Source organism: Saccostrea cucullata, unplaced genomic scaffold (genome assembly GCF_032062105.1).
Source record: "Saccostrea cucullata isolate Sc308-1 unplaced genomic scaffold, CSIRO_AGI_Scuc_v1 ctg602, whole genome shotgun sequence".
In the NCBI taxonomy this organism is placed as follows: domain Eukaryota; kingdom Metazoa; phylum Mollusca; class Bivalvia; order Ostreida; family Ostreidae; genus Saccostrea; species Saccostrea cuccullata.
Window position 1 is genome coordinate 115,081 of NW_026926551.1, and position 20,487 is coordinate 135,567.

General features: G+C 33.5%; 1 protein-coding gene across 3 annotated transcripts in view; it reads left to right on the top strand.

Moving 5' to 3' along the window:
* LOC134272014 (discoidin domain-containing receptor 2-like) overlaps window positions 1-20,487 on the top strand; it is an 88,488-nt gene that overhangs the window by 7,888 nt on the left and 60,113 nt on the right. For all 3 annotated transcript variants that reach the window (XM_062754248.1, XM_062754249.1, XM_062754250.1), the window contains exons 2-3: window positions 8,989-9,124; window positions 19,015-19,673. In XM_062754248.1, the coding sequence (XP_062610232.1) occupies window positions 19,565-19,673 (109 nt within the window). In that variant the 5' untranslated portion in view covers window positions 8,989-9,124; window positions 19,015-19,564. The remainder of the gene's footprint in view (window positions 1-8,988; window positions 9,125-19,014; window positions 19,674-20,487) is intronic.

Genomic DNA, 20,487 nt, shown 5'->3' on the forward strand with positions numbered 1-20,487 from the left:
ATCCAACCACTCAGCAGATTTAGAGAGATTGTGGATGATATTGCTGCAGAAAATTATGGATCATGTGAAATATTGTGAGAAGTTTTGATTTTGCTGGATCATTTTTCACTGAGATCAGACTGTGTTATTTTACCCTTTGTTTTCCTCTGTTCTTCCCTATTTAACTTTTCCTTGCCAATTTGAGCCTTGACTTGGCACCGAGCTCTCTCAGAAATGCCAAAATCATCGATCATACTTTCCATTGGCAGGGAATTTAATTAATCATTAATCTATTACGAAAATACCATCACTTTTGATATTGCCTTGCTCTAGCCTCTTAGCCCTTTGAATTCATTGATCATTTTCCTATTGACAGTCTTGGATAGACTGAGGCTAGGACAATGAAGGTTCTAATTGAATTCCAGAATTTGACACAGGCTGTCTGAAGACATTCTTCCCTGGTGGACAGTAATGAAGAGCTGCTGTTGGTCAGACTCTCACATTTCCTCCATTGATTAGTGTCAACGCTGGCCAGAATTTGGACCACGCTTCATCTACCCATTATATCCCCATCTATTTTGATGAGAATCCTCATAAAGTTCTAATTCCTACCAAAATGAGCAATATTCCGAAAACTGTGCTTGCTGCAGGCAATTGCAAGTGTCTGTTCGTTCGTTCTGTGTTCATCACGTTTAAATCAATGCTTGTGAAGATCAAGACATTTAAATATATCCCACATCTTCTGCAAATACTGGAGGAAATTCTTTGAATGTGACACGCATTATGTTATTTATGGCTAATATACATACATAATAAAACCATAAGAGCTGGGTAATAAAGAGCTCTAGATATTTGATATCGGCAAATTTATAGGACATTTTTGAAAGATTGTCAATTTTTCTTGGGTCTTAGAGAAGTACAGGAAATAGTTACTCTGCTTTAGGTACTAAATCATGCACTATGCATGACAGGGATCTCCAGTTTCTTGCTTTAATGACAATCTTGGTCTTCCATTACTGGCTACTGGGTAAGAGCTGCTTTAATGCTAGCCATTCATGACATAGAGCCATCATTGAGAAATAGTGTCAATCTGCTTCTTTTTGCTGCTTCAATTTGTCTCAATTCGACGAGTGAGGAAAATCAGTCGATTCTTAAGCTTAAATTAAATATGAAGTTGCGCTTATGTCAAGATATTGTTCTTTGTTGTCTAGGCAATACATTGATCTTTTAACTGTTGAAGTTCCGGAGTTTGTTATGTAATACAGGGTATAATCCTGCAGGAATTTTGATTAGTACACAGTGAGCTGCTAAAAACACACAAATGATTTATCCTAGCAGAAGCCCAAACAATCATCTGCATAATGATGTAATTCAATAAAACCTAAATTCTATTATGTTGTAAACAGTTTATTTCGGAAAACTTACGAAATTCCCAAGTTTATTTGAAATGCTGTTAAACTGCAGGGTCTCTTCATTTGGAGGAACACAAGGCTGTATTGTAATTGTGGATGTAATGATGTAATAATTAAAATATATCAGTGGGACTGAGGCAAACTCCCTGGAATCAGATGAAGAAAACAGAGGAATGAGCCAAATCTATGTCAGTGGCTTATTACTTTCAGGATAAATTCTTCTTTGATCTAATCATTTCACTTTAATGGACTTGGTGATATTATTTTGATTTTAATTATCATTTGATTTAAAGCTGCAGGTGACTTCTCTGTTTATTTAAGATTTTCTTTCAACAGTGAGAAGGCTAGGATGACATGGCTCAGATTGTTACCATATGTTGGGCAGAAAATATTCAGCATGGAAAGCATTATAAAATCATTTACTGACCTAGAACAAACTTACTTTAAACTACAAATGTCAGTCTTCATCATCAGGGTCGCATAGGGTTAAAATGGGGTCAAGGTCATTATGACCATCTGTGGACAGGTTGAGTATTTCCCTACATAGATCAGCTTTTATTGGCTTTAAAGTACAATCATTATTGAAATGTAATGTCATTGCACCTTTCCATTTTGTGTGGGACTCCTGATGTGCAGATCATGATAGGGTTCTACTCAGAAAAGAAACTTAAAAGGAAACATTTTATGAACATCTTTAAATAGAGGCAGCCATGGGAGACATTTTACCAATCTCAATAGGAGTGATATCATTTGCATGCCCTGAAGGTCAGAAGATTTTATTCACTGTGGAGTTCCACCTACCATTTTTTGCTGTTTTTCTACCATCTTCACATAGAAAAATGCAAATGATTTTTAGACACCTGGGAACCATTGAAGATATCTGACATATCCAACATATTAAAAACTTGCAGAAATGCTAAAGGCAGTTATGATAAAGATATAAATTCTTAAATACCATAGTTTTTTAGAACATAAAAATTATCATCTTCTGCTAAGGATGTAGATAGGCACTGATTATGCTAGATGCTTGTACTTTTAATTAACATTTATGGTACATAAGGGTTACCATGTTCAAACAATATTGTTTAAAGTGATTTTCCATTTCATAAATGTTTGTTATGAATTGGAATGTTTCCAGCAAATGTCAAAGTAAAGTTTAAACTGTAATTGTAGGATGTGTTTGTGATTCAAATGATTGCTGTTTTTGTATCTTTTAGTCAATGATAAACATTGTAAGCTAGTCCTACATGTACATGGCATGAAGGACCTAGAAACAAAGTCATGGGAAAACTAAAAAGTAAGTCAATAAGTCATAGGTGGGTCTATTTAAATATATTTTTAGTCCAAACTTTTAGCATTGGGTTTGTCTATCTGTCCATCTGTATATAAGACTGTCTTATGCTATCATTTCATTTTAGGGTGATATATTAAATTGCATTTGGAGATTGCAATCCAACTTTCTAACACAACTTTGTATGGTCTAAAGCAGAACCCTATTGATTTTGAGGTCAAAAGGTCTAAGGTCAAAATAAAAACATACATCACAAATAGAATTCCCAGATCCTTTGTTATACATTGTGAAAATATATATTTATATATTACATTTCCCTATGACCTGTAAAGGACTCCTGTTGATTTTGAGGTCAAAATGTGAAAGGAAAGGTAACAAATTCCTCTATTCTGATATTGTATAGCACATAATTTCTGAGCAATATATCTCAAAAATATATTTTTTGACACAACTCCTGACGGTTTATTCCCACTTAGCCAAAATTCTGAATTTCTTATTCCCATCTAGCCAAAATTGGGATATTCACACCTGAGTGGTCACCTGTGTATAGTCTGTTTTAGGCTTAATACCTGTACTTATTACCTGTGGTGTATAAGTTCAATATCAAAATACATATCATAAATACTTGATTTATAACAAAATTATTAATTAATCAGGTTCTACATATTAATTATTTTAAAATACATATCGATAAATTTATATCAAAATCATTTTTAAACGGAAAACTTAGGATCAAGTTTTATGTAAAAAGAATTTAAAATAAACAACGATTTTCTTGAGGAAAAGTGAGGGAAAAAAATTAAATCATCCATTTACAGATATTTTTTTTTTGACAATACACTAAAATTATTGAATGAATTTGGATCATTACTCAATTAAATCTTTTCGATAAAGAGATATATACTCAGAATGAAAAGAAAAAGAATTGAGTTTAGGTTCTTTTGCAGAAATATTTGTACTACATAGGAATTACATGACTGTATACATGTACTATAAAAAAATTAATTGATGGTAAAAATATAATATAATCTGATTTATATAGTTTACTAGAAATACATAAAGTGTCCATGCAAAACTTATATTTAATTCTTATATCAATAGATTTTTTTTCTTCTTCCCATGTATAAATACTGACAGTTGTAGGATTTTATGGCGAGAACCTCGTAAGTTGTTAGAACTTGTTTTCAAACCAATTGTACAGTATTTATTCAATAAAATATGTTCAAACCAATTCTTAATGAACAAAAAAATGTTTGAATAATAAAATAGAGTATCTATTAGAGAATATCTTGCTTTAACATATTTTTCAAACAAAATATTTTAATATAAGCATATTTATTTCTAAAAAGTTTATTTGAAAATAAACGATTTACATATCAATTTATCCGTCATCTTTTTCATGTTTTTCCATTAATGTGATATTTAATTTTAATAAATTATTTGCATTTAAGTTTAAACACATGATTACAGTACATATTAGATTCAAGATTTTAAAGACATTTATAATACCGTACCTTTCATTCACATGTATTTTTAAACTATCTGTGATACAAAGTATGATAAAATTGGCACTTAAAATTTTTTACAAAATTTTAAAAAATCAAATTTAAAAAAATTCACAATATAGAAAATAAAAAAAGAATACAAATCGTTTACCATCTACAAATTAAAAAAAGTTAAGAAATATTTCTTTTATTTCATTTTTAATAATTAATTTAAATAAAAGAATTTAGAAAAAATGGCATTAATTTATTCAAAATTAAAAAAAAAGATCTAAAATACATGTATATAATTTCAAATATTAATTTCAGTTACCATTCATTGCAATGTAAGCATTTAATAAGTAAATTTTAACCTTTTTCTTGTGGTTAATCAACAGACTATAGGTCACCTGTAATTAATATCAGCCAAAACCAGTCACCTGTAACATTTTCAGAATTTTGGCTAAGTGGGAAGACACCCTCCTGACAGTCTAAAGAAGACCCTTTTAATCATGAAATCAAAAGGTCAAAGGTGTAGGTAAAAAAAAATAATCATACATTGCAAAAACAGCTAGTTTCCAGATGATAAATTTTCTTTTGGCTTTATTCCATGAATTTAATATCACCTCATATGGCCTTAAAAAGCCACTATTGAGCTTGAGATAAAAAGGTCAAAGGTATATTGAATTGTATCAATATTTTTTACCCTGACCTTTCCATTGACCTTGACTTCACTTAATTCAAGTGTGTTTTGCACACATTCAAGAAATTAATCATGATATTTTTGATTTAACTTATATGCTGATACATTTTGGTGAGTGCTTTTGAACTACATCAAAATGGTTTAACCTTGACCTTTCCTTTTGAACTTGACCTGATTTTTCTTGAAGTTGCATCCAGCTTGATTTTAAAGAAACTACTCTATATATTTTCATGTACTAGTAAAATCATATGTTCTGTTACATAATTTGGTGATAATTCATCAATTCTGATAATTTTTAGCTCTACTGGTCAGAGACCAGAAGAGCTTATGCGATAGTAATGCGTCCGGCGTCCGTCCGTCTGTCTGTCTGTCTGTCGGTCTGTCTGTAAACAATTTTTCAAAACGCTACTCCTCCTACAATTTTAGTCTGATTTCAATATAACTTGGCACACAAGTAGACTACACTTAGATACATAGAATAGTGCATCCGTTTTTGATTTCGATGAACGGTGTTGCCATGGTTACTAAAAATAGAATTTTCTGAGAAATTCCTTTAAAATGCTACTCCTTCTACAGTTTTGGTCTAATTTCAATATTACTTGGCACATATACACTTTAGATACATAGAATAGTGCATCGGTTTTTGATTTCGATGAACGGTGTTGCCATGGTTACTAAAAATAGAATTTTCTGAGAAATTTCTTTAAAACGCTACTCCTTCTACAGTTTTGGTCTGATTTCAATATTACTTGGCACATGAGTAGACTACACTAAGATACATAAAATAGTGCATCGGTTTTTTATTTCAATGAACGGTGTTGCCATGGTTACTAAAAATAGAATTTTCTGAGAAATTCCTTTAAAATGCTACTCCTTCTACAGTTTTGGTCTAATTTCAATATTACTTGGCACACAAGTACACTACACTTAGATACATAGAAAAGTGCATCGGTTTTTGATTTCGATGAACGGTGTTGCCATGGTTACTAAAAATAGAATTTTCTGAGAAATTCTTCCAAAATGCTATTTTTCTTAATGAAGTTTTAGTTCGATTTCAGTAAGACTTGGTACATAAGTAGCTTATACAAAGATACTTAATTTAATTAATTAGAAATATCATGTTATTATCTTTTTATGAAATTTAATTTCAGAATGTCAGACATATAAATACTCCCCACCTTGTTTCCTGTTCAATCAAACCAGTAGAGCTACAGTCTCGACAGAGACTTCTGGTTTCACTTTGACCTTTGTAATGACCTTTAACTTTATTATATATTGTGCATAAAACTTGTTTTAAAGAAACTTTTTCATTTTCATCAAACGTATTTCATACACCTATACAAATTTTTATTTTTATATCATTAATGAACCTTGGGCAGGGCGTTCCTATTCTAGTTTTGCATTGAAACTACGGTACATGCACTTGGTATTTTCAATCTCACCTTTTTCACATGAAGTAATTTAGCAAGTTTTAACAGATTCCAGAAATGATTTTCAATAAAATTCTCTCTAACTAGTCTGAGAATAAACACAACTCAAAACTTGTCACATTTGATACTCAGCTTTTTGTTATCAAGCCATGCACCATCAGTGCAGGAGCTTTTTGAAGTGTGGGTAATTAAGCCTAAGAAAATAAAATATCACCAATTTATGCACTGCAGGTTCTAAGGTGAAGATACAAGATGATTGAAGGAGGAAGAAAGAATTTAGTCTGGATATTGTCAGTGAATTTGAGTTGCATAAAAATAGCTTCGCAGACCAAATACAAAGTATTGAAATTCATGACCCAGGCAAGGGGTCTGGCACATTGAATATTTGTCAAATGAAATAATTTCTACTAAATTCTAATTTTGCGGGCTGGTGTATTCCAATACGCTTTACTGTGTGCCAGAACCCAATAAACTGGAAACAGAAGGAGTCTGTGTCAGGAATATCCCTCCTGGATAAATGACAATTGGACATTTACCAGCACTGATTTACTCCCAGCTCTTTTATATAAATTCCAATATATGTAAATTTTAGATGGACTTTCATTGGACGCTAAGCCACAAGGGAACAATGTCAAGGAAAATTAGTTTACATTGGGGGCCATCATATGTGACTTAGAGTGGCCTGTGTTTCATTTAGTGGTCAATGGATGACTGATGTTGGACATGGTTGTTTGTTTTTACTAGAAAATGGTCTGTCTGATCACAATCAGCTCTGTCCTCCTACTCTTTGTATTTGTATAGATATGTTTATTGTGCTATATCAAAATTGGGATTAACCTAACCCTACATCTGCAGACCAAGGAACATATGGATGTTTTAGTTTCTTTCCATGTCAAGAACTAATCAAAATATACAAGCTAGACTTTATGAGTTTAAGTTTTTGAGATTTTGGTTTTCCACAGACCTATTTGAGTTATAGGAGATATTAGAAGCTACAAATAAAAAAAAAAGTACATGGTTTATTTGTCCAATAAAATTTTAGTACCTGCATGTGTACCGGTATTTGTTTCCAGACAGTCAGTTTACAAAGTACAACCAAAAGAACACTATATAAAACAATGTTATAACAAAATGCCAAGGATGGATGATTTTGTTTCATTAAAAGCATAATTGGTTACTGGGTGTATCCAATATGTTTACAATATCTGTCAAAGCTCTGGGAAATAAAAATCACTTTGTTATAATTAAGCAACAAATCATTATAAGCGTGTTTTCTATAAGCGTGTTTTACTGTATGTAACTGCCCTTTTTTGGAAACACAAATTATCATCTTTGATATTAAAAACCACAGATATCACTTTAAGCAAATTTTCTATTGTCTGGCAGAAAAATTTTATCCATTTTCTCTAATTTCCTGCGATTTAAAGTCTTCCATGTGGTACTCTATACAGTAAAACAATTAAGCCACTGGGATGGTATAAATGATTCTGTGTCACAGTAGTTGCTGGCATGAAAAAGATACCTCACTGCTCAAGTGCCGAGTACTAGTATTGGACAAATTTATAGCTGTCCACCGGCAAGTGGTTGTGTCTCCATATGAGTGAAAAATTCTCGAGAGGGATGTTAAACAACATACAATCAGTCAATCATTCAATTAAGGTAGGATTCTTCTCACATTTCTTGTATTTAAGAATTAATGAAATTTTAAGCATATTTGACAACATCACTAAGTGCATGTTATACTGTATAATATTAGAGGCAACTCAAGGTCCCTTTTTTGGACATTAACACAAAAATTACTGTTTCCTCATGCGATCCTAACTTGTAATTCAAGAGATTGAATGTTTTTCTTTTTGTATAAAAAGAAACCATATAGGGCCTATAATATGATATTACCAAATTGACATGGATAAATTTTGGATATTTTAATATATTAAAAAAGTTTAATATGCTTCCTATATTTAACTTTTTCCAATTTTCACATATAGTAAAGTTGTCACAAAAAGGTACATAATGATACAAAACTAAAAGTTTTGATCATTTACTTAGAGAGAAATTACACTTTTTACGGATATTTGGCTCAAAGCTGTACTTAGATTTGAAGCATTTAAAAGCCAACATAATCTAAGTATTATTTTGAAAACTTATTATTATATCATATGAAAATAATAAAGTACAGTGTACCTGGAACTTAAGCAAAAGTAAGGTTATACAGTATATAGTGCTAGAAATTCTAGAAAGGTTTACTTTTTAAGTAAATAAGTTAGTAAAGATGCCTTAATTTAGTTGAATATGTTAAACAAGTGTGATTTTTATGTAATTCTGTAAAAAGGGTGTATATGAACTGGTCATTTAATTGTGCTGCATAATGGAACCTGGCAAGCAGCAAAAGCAACATTGGTAAAGCATCAGTACCTTTTCTGAAGATTTCATGGAGGAAAAAAGATTTAAATATAGAAATCTTGCTAAATAAAGACAACTTTATTGAGAATTTAAAGTAATGAAATGCATAAATCTGGCAAAGAATTCAAATCTGAATAATCATGTAAAATTATACATGGTTTAGGCTTCAGGAATTGCAGTTGTGCGTATTTCATTAATTGACACCAGCCGGAGGGTGAAATAAAAAGTGAAACTTGTCCCATTGGTTCCAGCATGACCATGGTTATTGTTAAATGCTGCATTTTTTCAGGGGAATCCCTTTGTGCAGTTGAGTGTCCTCCAGCATTTCCATACATCACCATGACATCACACAGCGGGTACCACGTAATGGCTGCTAGGAATTGTCGCTGATTGCCATGGACAACCAGAATTTGAGTCCAATTATGGTAACAACAGAAATCAGAACACATTTTTAGATCATTTTAAACTGCTCAGGGTCAATGCTGCATAAATAAGTGTACTCCGTAATCACAGATTCGAGGATAAAGATGATTTTACAATTAGAATGACTAACACACATTGTCATTACATTGTTACAAGGAGCATCAAACGGGAAATTTTGTAACTGATTGTGCTTCTAGCATCATGTGCTGCTAGATGACAACTTTAGATGTCGTCCACAAATGGCTATAATGAAGTCATCCTTATATTCAAACTCAGTCAGCTAATTAGCTTGAAGTAGCCATTGATGCAAGTAATATGGCCTGTGCCCATATCAAGATTTTATTTGTGATTCTTCTGCGTGACTTGACGGGATCAGATGAATGAAGACTACACTGTTTTTACAATGTTAGTTCTCCTCTCTCTGTTAAACTATCTGCTGGAACTAATACCAGTACATGTGACCAATGAACATCTGCCACTATGTAGTTTCACTGTCTCATGCCATTATTGAAATTATGTACACTAAGTGTATATAAGTACATTGATTAACATTTGAACTTTAGGAGGTATGTCATTCCAGCTATTTTTGATTTCAATTGGCACATCCTTTTCAAATTTTTTGTGTCAGATATATGTAAATTGTAACATATTTTATTTCGAAGTCACATAAAATTTACATGTTGATATATATATATACTGGTATCTCATCTTATTTATTAGGAAATGTAATAAAACAGAGCAATTTCTAAATGTTAAGATGTCAAACACTCAAAAATTTCAAGGTCTCGTTTTAGAATACTGTGACTTTCTAAAATAACTTACCGGTATGCCACTAATTTTGTATGCATTTGATTTGAATGACCTTCAAAATGTTTCACAAAAAATCTTTTTCTGCTACAGTACTAATTAATATATAAACTGCTAGACAGTTGGTCTGAGTATGCTTTTGACTCATAAATCATGGCACTTTTAGGTAGCGGTCAGTTTGAGATGATCAATTAAAAATATATATTTAATTGGAATATATAGACATTTTTGCTGTAACAGCTTAACAGAGTCTGTTTAAATTTGATGTTTAGTAATTAAATTGTCTAAGTGGTGCTTAGACAAATTGAAAAATGCACAACTAATATCCGTAAACTGAAACCTCAAGGCCTTCTAAGTAAATGCAATGCTTGTTGAACTATGTATTACTGTTATGTCAATAAAGTCAAGATGCTTATTTATCAATATATGTATATGTAAAGTACTTTTTATCTAGAATATGATATTAGTTGGTGGGAATATTACATAAATGCTCAAAACTTTCTTGGTAATTTGGATGGTTTGGAGGAAAGCTAGCTACAATGTCATTTGTAAAATTCAGAGTTTATGACATTGATTGAATAAGGATTTTCTTTTTACCTGGATAAACCAGAGAGATCATGACTTTGCATGTAAACCTGTGTGGTTCAGATTAATCATCCATGTTTATGTAACATAATGAAGAAGAGAGCCATCCGATTTCTTTTGCTGATACTTTCAAATCCTTAGCCGGCACTGTGTAACCCAGCTTTGTCAGTCACTAAATGAAGCAAGCAGAGTCAGGGACTCTGTTTTATTTACTGGTAAACAATGTTTTTCATTTAAATGCTTTCTTTGTAAGTCTTGATTCGGATATATAGAATTACCGGGTGATTCACTGTAGCTTTAAATAACAGCCTGGAGCAAAGGCCTGAAATTCTAGTATCAATTCCTCGTTCTACCTTCCTTTGATCAGTATTGAATTGTAAGCCTCCTTTTGTTTCTAATGTCTGTATTTCAGGTAATTTTGATAGCATACAGACCTTTCTTTGCTCTATATATCATAACAGTAAACAAGGCCTATCCATTACTGATCAGACTGGAATCACAGGCCTTCATCAGTCTACCCAACACTGCGGATTGTTGTTCTGTGTCGCCCTAACGCCACACTGTCGCCAAAAAACGCTACATGGAGTCTTCGAGAAATTTACAGTTATGTCCATTAACCTATGTCTCTGAGATCATTTTTTGGATCTAATCTTGTGATGATCGATTGGTGATTGGCCCCTAACCAATACATCTGCGTATTGGAGGTCTGTATTGATGAGCTTTATCAGAATTATAATCTGCCCTTATCATAAGTTTTCTTTTGGGTCTGTTTAATTAGCAATCGGAGCTCTTTTGTAGAGCTGTAAAGGCGTAAAGAGGAGCTGAAATATGCCTTTAAATGATTTTAAAAATGGCACATGTGGACATTTGACATTGACAGGTATTATGTATGCCTGGTCACAGCTTCCCGAGTCTAGGACAGGAAGTCATTCCGTAGCCTCAGTGTCACCAATAGACCACAGAATACCTATAAAACACTGTAATGTGGATATATCATAAAGTGCAGTGCACATTAAGAAATAATGATAATTAATGATCTCTGATTAATCTGTGTCTGAACTAATTCCCCTTTCTGTTAACTTGCATTTGTCATATTGTATAAAATTTAAGTAAATTCAGAAACGTTTTAATCATAGAAAAACGTAACATAAACCTTTGACTTATTTAGGCCAAATATATGTCTGTCCCAAATAATTGATAAAAGATTCATAAGCTGGACTTGATTTTCTTTGAACTTCAGAGAAAGAAGTAATGCCAAGATGTCATCTGTTGTATATAAGTTTACGAGATGAGGATTAACAGATACAGGGTAGCGGGGGTATGCTGCGGAGACCTCTCTTTGCACTTTATCTGAGACTAAGACTTCTGTTGGTCCAAACAAGAATTAAGTGTAAGTGATTTTTTATCTTCAAATGTGTGGTAAAAAGTGAATGTTTGTAGAGGGAACAGAATGTGACAAACTTGGCCACAAACAGTGATGGCAGAATGAGGATGTGTGATGAGACCCAGTTTACCCGGGGCTGAGGGATACATCCTCCAGAGAGGGAGATTGTATTGGGAATATTGAATATCATGGGATTGTTTCTGTTTTTCACAATTCATTTGGGGCAAGTTTTGGGGTTTGTTTAACAGTGTTTAGGAGGTCAAGTATTTTTTTTCTCAAAAATGTATCGTGGCTTGTGAAAAAGGTAGTCTAGGATGTCAAATATAGGTTGCAGTATGCTTTTGCAAATTTCTAGAAGTCTGCCTTTGTCTAAAATGCAGATTCAGATTTGATCCAATGTTATTGCTTTTGAAATGTGAGGCACATAGAGAAAAGAAAAAAAAATTTCATTTCTATTGATCAGAGAGCAGAAGGACTTATGTGATTGTAAGGTGTCCTTTGTACATCTGTCTGTTTAGCTGTCTGTCTGTAAACAAATTTCAAAAAGCTACTCCTACGATTTTGGTGTGATATCAATATACTGGTAACTTGGATGAACGGTGTTGCCATGGTTACCAAAAAATATAAATTTCAGGGAAATTCTTGCAAAAGCTACTTTCCTTTCAGTCTTAATTTGATGGCAAGAAAACCTTGCCACAAAGAGAAACTTAACTAAGGATCCTAATATTCTATTTATTACTGTAACATAGTTTCAAGTCCAAGTGATACTTTTCTCTTCCTTTGTTTTTAGTACAAAACCAGTAAAGCTACAGTCTCATCAGAGACTTCTAGTTCTGATCCTCATAATGAAGTGACATTGTTCACAAGGGCTTTGTTTTTATTTCATTTGATCTGTAATTGGTCAATGAATTTATTGTTAATGCCCTTTTTATTGCTGATATTAATAGTGTCCATCTCGGATTCTCCTAGATTGGTTGGATAGTGATATATCCAGTCTCCCCTCTGGGGGTATAGTCAGTAGACGACAGCTAGGGAGACTGCCCATGTCTGTATAAAGGTACACTCAGGGGTCAAATAAGGTCAACTGTTTTCTGACAGAAAAACAAGACCTTTGATGAGAGGCCTTGTGTTGCCTGCAGTCTTCAAAAAGTAATGACAAAAACTTAAAGACCAGTGGTTTGTTTGTTCTACATAGTTATTAGGGTCTTCTGATGTTTGTGTCATGGACTTCAACCTCCAGAAGAACATGGCTGTTCACAGTTTGTTTCTCTGTGAAAAGTTACCTTTGATCTAGGTTCTTTATTTTCTTTGTATACAGGATGGATTATTGTAATGTCACTTCAATTCATAGGTATTGAGGAGAATTTCTGTTTGAAGATTGAAGGAGATTACCTTTATGGGGCTACAGAGATTTTTTTGTATGCTTTTTAATTTGATAAGATTTTTTTTCAAAATTGAATCTATTAGAAATTCATGAAAACTCTTATCTGCAATAATCAAGGCACATATATGAAAAAAAAGTTTCACTTAGGTTCATTTCAAAGTGTGATAAAATGAGATGCTGATGTTTCTGTCTAGCTGGTTTGTGGATCAAGGTATTTGTGTCCATATAGCAGCTTTTCCTGTGGATAGACCCTTCAAACTTGTCAGTGGAAAAAGGCTATGTAGATCCTTTCCACATAACCACCATTTGCAGAATAAAAAGTGTCTGTAATTCACAAATATGCAGTACATCCAGTAAAATATATTCAAACTTAATTATCTGGAACCTGGGTAGGAAAATATAAACCCTTTCAGATACCCTAAGGTTCAAGTTATGCATAAGAAAATGCATAAGAAAAAGTGGTTAGGACTTCTAAGTAACTTCAACATATCCAAAATATTCAAGATTCCAAGGCTTTGAGATATGCACTGAAATGCAAAAATTTCTAAAAATGAACACCTCACCATCAACCAACCATTCTGCCATTGGTTATCTTAGCTTTGCAGAGATAGAGCCTTAAATATTAAGAAGCATCAAAATTATTCTGAAGGTATTATAGAGTTATTGCCCTTTATATCACATTTATGTGTTGTACTCTGTCTTCATGAGATCTTACAAGTATTTACATGCAGTGAAACCAGGGCCCATTATAACTGATCATGCTACAGAGTTAGTGCCCTTTATCTCACATTTTTGGTTTGTATTATTACACAGTTTTATTCTGTCATCATGAATACTTGTATTTAAAAACAGTGAAAGGGGCTTAGGTTTTCACATATTATGGAGTTATTGCTCTGTATATCACTTGTTGCAGAATTGTTACCATTTCATCATGATAACTTTTAACAGGTCTTCTTAGCAGATTACAGTTATTTTCATTTGGTTTCTCCACTGGCTGTTACATGAATTTCAAGGTTAGGACTGTAATGTTAATCACTTGTTACAATCTGTACATGCAGCTCCTGGGTTGGGTGTTGATATTCCTGTGATGAGCTGGACCCCAGGGCATGAAGATATGTAAGTGGGTCACAAAGTGAGAGCATTATGACATGTCAGATCTGGATACACACTGAAAGTGAAGCAATCTGGCCATAAATTTCACCCTCCAGGACAAAAATCACACTGTCAGTTACAGCTGATATGTCTATTTACAGTTATAGTTGATGGCCTGTTTTCATACTGGTACTTGAGTTCTTCAAGGAGAGAGGGGGAGGATGTAAAAAAAAAAATTACAGATTTTAAAAGTAATACAGATTCATATATAAGCATGAAATAATTTTATAGAGAGATATTACATTGATCTGTATATTTTGATGGTTTGGAGATTTTTTCATTGAGTTAAGATGTAACAGGAATGGGGACAAGGCAAATTGGTTGATGAAGTTGTCAAGGTAGATATGTTATTGCCTGATTATTATTTTATTATTCTACTTTTATATAGCGCCCTATATAATTATGGAATTACCCTAAAGCGCTTTACACGTAGAAAACAATTACAATATAAAACAAAGGACGGGTACAATATAAAATAGCAAAAAGGTAAAATCATAGGGCATTTTTTTTTTTTTTTTTTTTTTTTTTTTTTTTTTTTATAAAACCAACTGGATGCTCCATTGTGACTAGAGCCTTATAAACTAAAGGCGAGTCTAAAAAGATGTGTTTTTAGATTTCTTTTAAAAACTTCAAGTGACTGTTCTTTCCTAAGATCCAGCGGGAGGCAGTTCCACAGGGTGGCTGAAGATACATCAAACCTTCTATCTCCATACATCTTACTTCGAGTGCGTGGTTTGACAAGGCTCAGTGAATCCCCAGACCGTAGTGAACGTTGTGGGCGATAGACCTGAACAAGTTCCTGGATGTATTTCGGGGCTAGCTTCTGTAAGGCCTTGAAAGTGTACAACAGAATTTTATATTGTGCACGGTATGCCACAGGTAGCCAGTGAAGAGTTATGAGAATTGGTGTTATATGTTCATGTTTTCTCAAACGTGTCACCAGTCTGGCTGCAGTGTTCTGAACTTTCTGCAACTTTTGCAAGGATGTGGCATTGAGGCCAAACAATAGTGCATTGCCATAATCAAGTCTAGATGTCACTAAAGATCTAACAAGTGTCCTGCAAGCATCCTCTGTTATGAGTGATCTTATTCTACCGATGTTACGGAGATGGAAATAACAGGATCTTGTAACCGAATTGATTTGACAGTCCATGCTTAATTTGCTGTCGAAAAATACCCCGAGATTTTTGACACAGGAAGCATTACTGATGACTGATCCACCAAAAGCGAGTTTACGTCCTGTAAATTCATTTGCCATACGTTTCGGTGTAAAGATGATGAGTTCAGTCTTATCCTGGTTTAACTTAAGGATGTTGTTTTGCATCCAGTCTTGTATATCAGACAGACACCGTTCAAGTCTATTCGCAATGTCGTCCCAACTGTCCTTCGGGTTAATAATCAGGTAAACCTGTGTGTCGTCAGCATAACAGTGGTAATACATGTTATGTCTCCGGCAAATTTCTCCGATGGGTTTGGAGAACATACAATATAGACGAGGTCCTAAAACAGACCCTTGTGGTACACCAAACTGGAGTAAGAACTCTCTCGAGAATGTCGAACCTACAGCAATTTGTTGACTTCGACCAGATAAATAAGACTTTATCCATGAAAGCGCCGATCCTGTGATACCAAACGCGTATTCGATGCGACTGATTAGTATATCATGATCAATCACATCGAATGCAGCCGAGAGATCTAGCATTACGAGAGCAACGCATGAATTCTTATCCAGTGCAGAGGTAATATCATGGTGCACCCGTAGCAGGGCAGTTTCTGTAGAGTGACTACTTCGGTAGGCCGACTGCACGTTATCATGAAGCTGGTAAGCGTATAGGTGTTTTTCGAGTCGAGATGCCACCGCTTTTTCTAATACTTTAGATAAAAAAGGCAAATTTGAAACAGGTCTGTAATTTTTGAATTCATCTTTGTCAAGTCCTTGGCGCTTAATCAATGGACGTACTATGGCCTTTTTGAAATCCAATGGTACTGACGCTTCTGAGAAGGATTTGTTGATAATTTCAGTGATGATTGGCAAAAGACTCTCCAAACATTGTTTCAAAACATTTGTGGGTATTGGATCTAGCTCGCAAGACTTCGTTGGTGCATCGCCGATAATGTCACATACCTCAGCAATCGACACTGGTTCAAACGCTTCCAGAGGAATGCCATCAAACTTGATGTCAGCTCGAAGGACAACTTCCATAGTAGGAGACTTGGTCAAGGAGCAAAGGTTTTCTCTGATTTTCTGGATTTTACCGATAAAAAATTCACCAAATTTGGATGCGAGATCGATTTCGCTGTCATGTTCTGGCAGGACTGATAAATTTGTGTTTCCCATGAGACTGTTGGTAAGTTTAAAAAGCTGTTTCGAGTCGCTGCCTATTTCCTGAATTTTGTTTATATAAAACTGACTTTTACAGTGTTGTATGAGTTTTGTAACCTGCATACATTTCTGATTGAAAATGTCCTTGTGGACTGCTAGGTTAGTTCGTCTCATAGTTCGTTCAGCCCTTCGGCGATCTCTCTTAGCAGAATAAAGATCATCCGTAAACCAAGGAGTATTCGGTCGTATAACAATCTCCTTTGATTTCAGAGGGGCATGAACATCAATGGTAGCAGTAAGAACTCTGTTGTAGTGAATGATAAGCTTTTCAACAGATGCTTCCTTGTAAGTCACGTTTGAAAAATCAAGATCGTTTCTGAAATTGTCTATGTTGATGTCATGAATTTTCCGAAAGGTTACCGTTCTTCTCTCTCTCGGAGCTTTGGACAGACGCAGTAAAGTGCGAATTGCAGGTGGTCACCACTTCTGTTTCCATTGTTGTCACATATACCAGGATCTGCTACAAATGGCGTTCCCTGTAATATAGAACTATCTTCTCTGGTTATCAACACATCTAACGTATGACCAAGACGATGTGTTGCATCGGAAATATGCTGCTTTAATCCATGTTCTGTTAGCAACTCTGTAAATGTTCTAGCATCTTTGTCATTGGGATCATCAAGATGGAAATTTAGATCACCTGTGATAAGTAATTCACCAGGGATTAACACGAGACTGTCCAGATAGTTGGTCCATTCTTCAAAGAAAACGGAATTCTTGAATTTATTTGATTTAGATGGTGGTGGGCGATATATAACAGCGATGCGAATAAAGTTGTTTTTGACTCCAACAGAGCACTCTAGATGTTCAAAATGAGTGTATTTGGCATCTTTGTTTGCAGGTTTCACACTAACCCGTTTTTCGTGAATAATCGCCAGGCCTCCACCCCTTCGATCTACCCTTGGTTTATTTATGAAATGATATCCGTTTGGTGTTAGTTCAGACAAAATGGCGTTATCTGTGTCTGATCCTAGCCATGTTTCAGTCAGCACCATGAGATCGATGTTATTTGACTGAATGTAATCATTTATGGATACTGATTTATTTCTTGAAGATCTACAATTGAGAGTACATAGTGAAAGAGTTCCTGACGAGTTGGCTATTGGAACTCTACTTGTTTCAATTTTCAAAAGATTCGAACCATCTCGACAGCTTGTATTGTCAATTCTCTTTGTCCTGTGTTGTCCTGATCAATTATTTTCAACAAGTTTCAGCTTTTCAAACAAAGTTACATTATAATTTTTATTTATTGATCAGGGAAGGTATTGCAAAGAATAAAAAAAAAATTATTTATTTTTAAACCAGAATTTTTTTAAAAAAATTCTCAGTCAGGGATAAAATAAAAAAAAAAACAACTAAAAATTCATGTTTATTATATAAATAACTTTATAACATGCATGATAAAGGCTAAAAATGAAAAGTATACGTTTATCTTTCTCATTTAATTAATATGAGATATTTAATTTTCCCTTTTCCACGAGGCATGTATTTCCAGAAAAAAGGTTTAAGAAACCCTCTGGAAAAATATAATAAATTATCTAGTCTTGAAAAACTGACTGTTATTTGAATATAAGAAAAAGAGCCTTCCTCCATGAGACACTGTTGACAGTTTATTTACTGGAGCATTAAAGTTAATTTTGTCCTCTACAAATCAATTTACATGTTCAGGTGGAAAGGTCAACCATTGGGAAGTAGTCCTAAATGTCTAGAGATCTTGTGAAGATTGCAAGCTGCTCCATGCCTTCTATGTATTCTCTGTATACCATTGATTTTTTTTTTTGAAGTGTGCCATATGTGCACAAAGCAGCTTTCACTGTCTTCATATCTATAGCATCAGGTGAAAATATCATTATGGTAATGCATCAGCTCAGTAGCTCTAATTGCTTTTGTATATATTGCAATGGCATTCTGGATTCCATTTTTCTTAAAATCAATATTTTAAAAATTATTTTTTTTAAAATAACTTAAAAAAAAAATAAAACACTGCAAAAGACAGCCAGAAATTGTTTTTCACCTGAACATATGTATTAATTTCACCAAAGTGTTCATTTAACAACTGTTATGCTACCTCACAAATTACCTGTCCAGAAATGTGTGAAACCTGCTTTTGATGTTCTTTAATTTTCATTACCATAATTCAATCATATCTAATAGAGTTATAATGACATCAATGATTATGTGTAATTGATATTGGCAGATATAACAACTTACCCCCACAACAAACCTAACCTGAGGCCTCAGCACTGTACGCAAGGCTAACAGACCATCCTGCCACCCCCTCAGTCTGTGAATGGATTGATCCCGATTTCTCATAATGAACTAAATATCACTGTATGTTGATAGTGAGGGCAATGGAAGCATGCTGCTTTGTCAGGCTCTGGAGCAATTGGCATATGACAGGATCGGGACTGTAATAGTTTAGGAAGATTTAGAATTTCCTTGTGGATCTAGGACAAACTAGGCTTAATTACCTATCCTGACACAGTTTTTGAATGGATATTGATTTTAGTGTATTTGAGGAAGCGCTTCTGACTGATTAAAGGTGTTGGATTAGGAGTGGACCACATGGTTTTGTAAACAAAACACTTTAAACTTAAGTTGGAGAGGAGAGAAAAAGGCAGACCACTGATAAAAATTACTGGAGAGATTTTTTCGCAGTCAGTCTGACATTCCAGTACATGGGGTGCTAAAACTTGTGTGTTTACATCTTCTGGAACCTCATGAAAACATAGAAATTATTTGGAACCATGAGGATCTCTCAGAATTGGGTGAAATTAAAAGTGAGTTGGGAGACTGGACAATGGATAATTTGTCTGTTGTGGATTGGATTATATCAAGTTCATGCACTAGAACTCGGTAAGTTTTGTTTTATTGATGACGAATAAGTATGTTAATGCATTGCAGTTTAATTTATTATAGGCAATTGATCCAAAAACAAAAATCAAAAAATAAAAATAAAAATATTTATTGTAAATTTAAAAAATAATTTAAAAAAAAAAAAACAATATTAAAATTCATAAAAAGTGCAAACATCTGAGTAAAAAGGCTGAAATTAATTTCAAATGATAAATTCTTGATCATAAGTCCGCCAAAAATTTGCGTGGTTTAGTGGCGGTGTCTATTTGAGGTGTGACTGTCATCTAAGACTACACTATTGTAAAATTTTATAAACATGGGGTTAGAAGATCAGATTTTAATATTCGAGGAACAATAACAATATACACTTTAATTTTTATTGCATGTATATAGTACATATATATTATATTAAAGAGAATTATTACAATTAAATAATGTAAATGAGATGTTTTGAATTTTTTAAAGCAAAATTTAATTGATTCAGACAAAAGGTTAATGAGAAAAATGTACTTTACCAAATTACAACCCAACCTCACCAACAAAAATCAAGAACAAAAACAAAATTTAAAAAAAAGAGAAATAAAAAAAAATTCCATGTAAATTTTCATCAAAACATTTTAGAAATTTAAACTGTGAGACAAAAAATTTAGAAAGTTAATTGCCGTCATGTAGTGTTTTAACACAAAAAATACTGGTAGACAATCCTCAATATTGCCATTATATCTTCTGCACAATTTTGCATTCAAATTGTTATTTTCTCTCTCGATAATTAAAGATTTGATCAGCCATTTTCTCCATGGTTTTTGTGTTCATA